We start from the raw sequence: 5,717 nt of genomic DNA, 5'->3' as shown, positions 1-5,717 counted from the left end.
GAGTGGAAAATGTTCTGCACTTAGCAAAGCACATTTTCCAGGCTGAGCAATGGGGATCACTCCCACTTAATGATCTCTTTCTCGGTGCCAATCCCTGCATTTTGACTCACAGGAACACAGAAGCACATACACATGCGCACCACTTCCGTTTCGTCTGCTTCCAGTGACATGAGGACAGCTAATGCATCTACATTGAAGCAGAATACAGAGAAATGTATTAATAAAAAGTCACATATCGTTTTGTGTTTCGTAAATTCCCAAAGCATGATGTCCTCTTGGCTATGTCCCCCTCTATATTTCATCTGGGATGACAAGTGGTTTTTTTTGTTCTGCGTGGCTCCATTGTGCCTTCAGGCAGTGAGTATGATGAGGAGGAGGTAGACTACGAGGAGTCGGACAGCGATGAGTCGTGGACCACAGAAAGCGCCATCAGCTCTGAGTCCATCCTCAGCTCCATGTGCATGAATGGGGGAGAGGAGAAGCCATTCGCCTGCCCCGTCCCCGGTTGTAAGAAGAGATACAAGGTGAGACCAGACCAGAAAAACGGACAAGTCAGTTCCACATAGCCACAGGACTTGAGGTTTTGTTTCTGATGAAGTCCACACTGGAGCTTTTGTTTGTGTATCACATGGCTGGACATAATGTTTGAAAAAGCACATTAGAAATCCAGAATGTCGTGATTAGAAGCTGTGATAAATATATCATGGTTTATTTGATTTGTATCGTGGCTGATAACAAAAACCTCATTCAGCTCGTTGTCCCAGCTTAACTAATGGGCAGTGTGGGAACATTACTCTTCAGTGCTCTTTTCAGACCAAAACAGCAACATGGGAAAAGCCACATTTGGTGTTACTTAATGAGGATAATACAGATTTTTGAGATTGTTTAACTTTGATAGAACTGGACTAAGAATCTACAATCATGCTAGCAGCTTTGTGAAACTGTGTTTAGGCACAACACTGATTTAAAAGAAGTTAGTTTAGTATTTCAGCATGATAGCATTCGCTGAACGCCAGCTACCGTGTGCGTCATTTGCACTGCGGATGGTCATTAACTAAAGTACTTATCAAACTGAACCTTTTACCTGATAACACTGTTAACCTGTAGATCAACTATTAAAATCCATCAGACACAAATGTCTAAAAGTTGTGGAGAGCTTTTAAATCACATTCTAAACCTGCTGGTGGTCTGGGCTTTAAAAATTGTTCACTAAATTTAATCTGTCATGCTTTCGCGTGTAAAAACTGCAGTGATGACTTTAAAAGGTTGAGCATGTGATTCTAAACAAACACAGTTTTTGTCAGATTCAGTAAATATCTCCTTATAGTCTGCTACTTGTCTTGTCTGTGTCATCTGCACGCTCATGCTTGTGCATATTTTAGCAGAAGGGGAGGGGAAGATGGAGGGAAAGTGGTCAGTGGGAACAGTTATGCAATAATCTAAATATGCAAACTAGCTAAATGTCAGCTCCAGAATCTCAGACTCCACCTTAATTACGTTTATGATCTGTTAAGAAAACATGCAAACGGGAATGTCCCGACCTTAGTTGCGGGATTGGGGTTGGGTATTTGTCCCATTTTGTTCTGTCAGCGTATAAATTCCACTTTGAGAGTGATGGAGGTTTAATTATGATGGCGTTCGAGGTAGCCTCGAAGAGCTGTTCTCCAGATTCTAAGAACAAATTCTGAATTGTGCAATAACACAAGTGAATTCTCTACCTTCTGTGTATGATGCATGAGACATTAGCCCTCATCTCTATGCATGGACTCAAATGTGGATAATTTTGTCAATTGTGTTGTGCTTGAATCTCCTGCATTCGAGGGGGGTAAATTAGCTTCGTCTGAATTCTGCAAGATTGGTACTGTAGTTTTCGGACTATTGAGCGCAACTGAATATAAGCCACACCCACTGACTTTAAAAAGAAAAAAAAAATGTACATATATAGGCCACACTTGTCTATAAGCCACAGGTGTCCACGTTGCAGCATGAGATGTTTACACAGAAATATGTTACACAGAAAGATTTTTTTAAAACTTTTAATTAAATACGTACTGGTAATGTACACAAATACGTAAATGCTTTTTTCCAAACAGTGCCTGTAACACAGCTGGTTAAAAAAAAGAAAAAAAAGATATATATATATATAGTAGCCTACCAGGAAAAGTCATTGATCGCTATCTTCATCTTCCTCCTGCGCACTAAAACCACCAAGTCGTCTTCTTTAGTGTCGGAATTGAACAGCCTCAGAATTACTTCGTCACACACTTCTTCAGACTTTCTTTCATTGTCGCTCTCAACGTCACTTGCGTCTCGAGGCAAATTAGAAAAATCCATAAATTAGCCGCGTCATTGTTTAAGCTGCAGTGTTCAAAGCGCGTGAAAAAAGTAGTGGCTTATAGTCCGGAAATTACAGTAATAATGCTGTGGTGTTTATATTGAATGCAAAGTGCGCATAGGCGCAAGCAGTAATTGTAACCCTTCTCCTCTGTCTCTCTCACCCTCTACCTGCATCCTGCGCTTCATCAGAATGTGAATGGTATCAAATACCACGCCAAGAACGGCCACCGCACACAGATTCGTGTGAGGAAACCCTTCAAATGTCGCTGTGGAAAGAGCTACAAGACCTCGCAGGGCCTGAGACACCACACCATCAACTTCCACCCGCCCGTCTCCACCGAGATCCTGCGCAAGATCCAAGGCTAGAGCCTGTGGTCGCACCAATCAACTACCCCAAACATAGCCCTATCCTGACTTTTACCTTACCTATCCCACACACTAAAGGATCAAGTGCATGCTTTAAGTTGTTTTCTTTTTTTCTTTTTTTTTTTTTTGGTCATCTTTTTATTTGTGTTACATAATTTTTTTTTTTCTATCCATGTTATATCACTTGTATTTTTGGAAAAAAAAAGTATCTTTGTAGTATTTTTATTGATGTACATTTGCACATTCGTATATGCTATCACGTTATTTTTTTTCTATTGTTTGACTTACATAAGGTGCTAACTGTAAAAAACAACAGAAAGAAAAGACAAAAAAACAAACGAAAGAAGACAGGCGAAACGTAAAAGAAGGAGATGTGGAACAAGAAGTGCAACCAAGTGCTCGTACGCGAGTAGGATGAAGTCGACTCTTAGTGCTGACGTAAGCTCAGTAGTTGTTACACTCCGTTTCCGTTAACTGCAGAGTCCAGCTGAGCTTACATCTGTGCCTTAACAGTCACTTCTGGGGGTGTAAGCGCGAGAGTTAAGTTATACTTTAAATAGATATATTGATATATAAACAATAGACAGATATGTATGTGTACATAAAAATATATAAAAGTATTCATGAGCATATACATAAATAGTTACACTTTATTTTCAAGCTTTATTTTATATATTTTTTTGTCAGTGTTTAGACTTCAGTGTTTTTTCTTTTTTTTGTTTTTTTTCTATGTATCAGTAAGTGTTCCTTTCATTCCTTATTTGCTGAGACGGCCAGTTTTGTCACCTCAGAGGTCAAGGCCAAACAGCTGGCTGACTTTAAGTTCAGAGAGTTGAGTTTTCTCTCACACATCCTAGAGATTAGGAGCTAACACTCCGTTCGGTGTGTCGCACTCCGAATTGCGTGCGGTATTTTACTGTTGATCAGGAAGAAAACGTATGAGAACACGGCCCAGACCAATAGTCCATATCTTAAAAATCCTTCATCCCCACAGAAAACCATCCATATCTCCAGTGTTTCCTCATTCAGAGTGCCAGAGCTGTGCTCCACAGACTTAGCCGTAAACTAGGTTAAGCATCATACTGTATTCCAGTTGCCAAGATCTTTGTTGTTTTGGTTTTGTTTAGTTGTTTTTTTTTGTTTTCCATGATCGTTGCCAACAGCTCTCCACTGCCAAACATTGACCATACCATGTGCCTGATGAGGGAGGGGTGGGGGAGGGAGGGGTTTTGGGGGGGGAGGGGAGGAGGGAGAGAGTTTCACCCTGGAGGTCGCCAAACGTGTGGCAATGATTTTTTTTTGTGTTCGTCGCACCTCCAAAATGTTGGGATGAGTGGATGTACATCAGCAGAATGTTTTCACGCGGTGGTAACGAGAAAAATAAGGTGTGACGGAGGAGGGTGGATTCGTATCTGAGATTACCATCTACAACGTGTCATTTGTGTGTGTTGTAGACGACAGCATTCCAGTCCATTGTGTGTGCGTGTGTGCGAGCGATGTGTGAGCGCGTGCGTGTTCAGCAGTATCCAAGTCATCAGCCTAGAGAGTATTACTGTATTCTGTGCGTTTCAGTGCTCGGATGTGTTGCGTTTCTGTGCCAGGCTGCTGGTTCGACTCCTATGGAGCAGGATGGTTGGCTGGCTGGCTGGCTGGCTGACGGCGTTGCGTCACGTACTGTTGCAGCCGCCAACTTGTTGCCCCTGACTGGGATTTCATCATTCATTGCAAGAGGCTGAGCGGTGCAGTGCCGCCGCTCGCCAAGACACATTTGTTCATTACATCATTTCCCTCATCTTGCGCAAAGTTTTATTCAGGCTCAGAGCTCGAGCCTTTTCTCTTTTGTTCACTTGATGGGTACAGTGACCTCTGACATGCACACACCCTCCTGTCCTCCAGTGTGCCGTTGCCATGGTAACCAAAGGGCTTGGCATGGCATAGGGACTTTAATCACTTTTTTTTGATAACCGTGTATGATAGCAATCACCACACACACACATGTACTTCAATGCCTTCAGTTAGTGTGCTGCTAAACAAACAAGCACAAATGTGGCTTCAAAGAGATCTGTGTGTAAGATCTGTTAAAAAAATAAAATAAAATCTTGGTGCCAGAGCACATCTGCGGTGCTGCTACCCTGAAAGTAACCCTGAGCCGACGGTAGATGAAGCTTCATTTCTGCCTTTGAGCGTTGCAGGAAGACTTTCTCAGCAGGGACAGACTTGAGATTTTAGCTGTCAAACACTCGTAAAAAAAAACAACCATCCTCGCTTCACAGACACCGCTATCACCATGGCAATATTTTGAGCTTATTCATGGGGGCCAATTGCAGTATTACACATATGGGAGAGGAGGAGCGGAGGCTGTGTGCAGAAGGAGGGGATGAGGGAGGGATTTCAATATACCGTGTACAGTGAATGTATTGTAACGTGCGTCTGTTGTCAAGTGCTTTTAAATTATATTTTCGTATGTAACGTGGAGACCAATGTTTCCTTTTTGTATGGGGGGACAACAGGTTCTGAGCAGAGTGACTTGTAAATGATGTCAAACTGTCTTTCTATATAAAAGAGAAGCTGCTTAAATGTAAAACAATAAATGACTGAAAAAAAAACCAACAAAAAAAACAGCAAAATAAAGTAAAGAGCTCTGTAGCTCAGACTGATGGTGGAGGTCTTTCTTCCCTTCTCAACCCAAACGAAGGAAAACAGTAAAATGGAAATGCATTTAGACAAGCTTACTTTATTCATAAAGATCTTTGCGGTACACACTTAAACCACCGTCCTGACATTCTCACGTGAAAAGTGCTGCATCGGACACATGACATACACACACAGATTTGCCTTGTGATTACTGGGCATGTGCAGTTTTTTAAAGCCTGAATACAACACTGTCAGGGGAACACATTGTAATGACTTAAAAATAGACAAGCGGTGGTATGAAGCCCTGTGAAGACACACATATAAATGACATTCAGTCATGAGGGCTAACAGACTTGCGCACAAAGCAATGATTTTTTTTT

General features: G+C 41.8%; 1 protein-coding gene across 1 annotated transcript in view; it reads left to right on the top strand.

Moving 5' to 3' along the window:
* The window catches only part of LOC103371708 (juxtaposed with another zinc finger protein 1-like), a gene marked incomplete at its 5' end in the record, with an annotated part of 16,437 nt that extends 11,072 nt beyond the window's left edge, over positions 1–5,365 (top strand). The window contains 2 exon segments of the mRNA XM_008301127.1: positions 355–524; positions 2,527–5,365. Of these exon segments, the coding sequence (XP_008299349.1) occupies positions 355–524; positions 2,527–2,703 (347 nt within the window).
* Positions 5,366–5,717: the final 352 nt, after the last annotated feature.

This window comes from Stegastes partitus, unplaced genomic scaffold (genome assembly GCF_000690725.1).
Source record: "Stegastes partitus isolate 25-593 unplaced genomic scaffold, Stegastes_partitus-1.0.2 Scaffold1631, whole genome shotgun sequence".
Lineage (NCBI taxonomy): Eukaryota > Metazoa > Chordata > Actinopteri > Pomacentridae > Stegastes > Stegastes partitus.
This window is presented reverse-complemented; position numbering and strand designations above follow the sequence as displayed.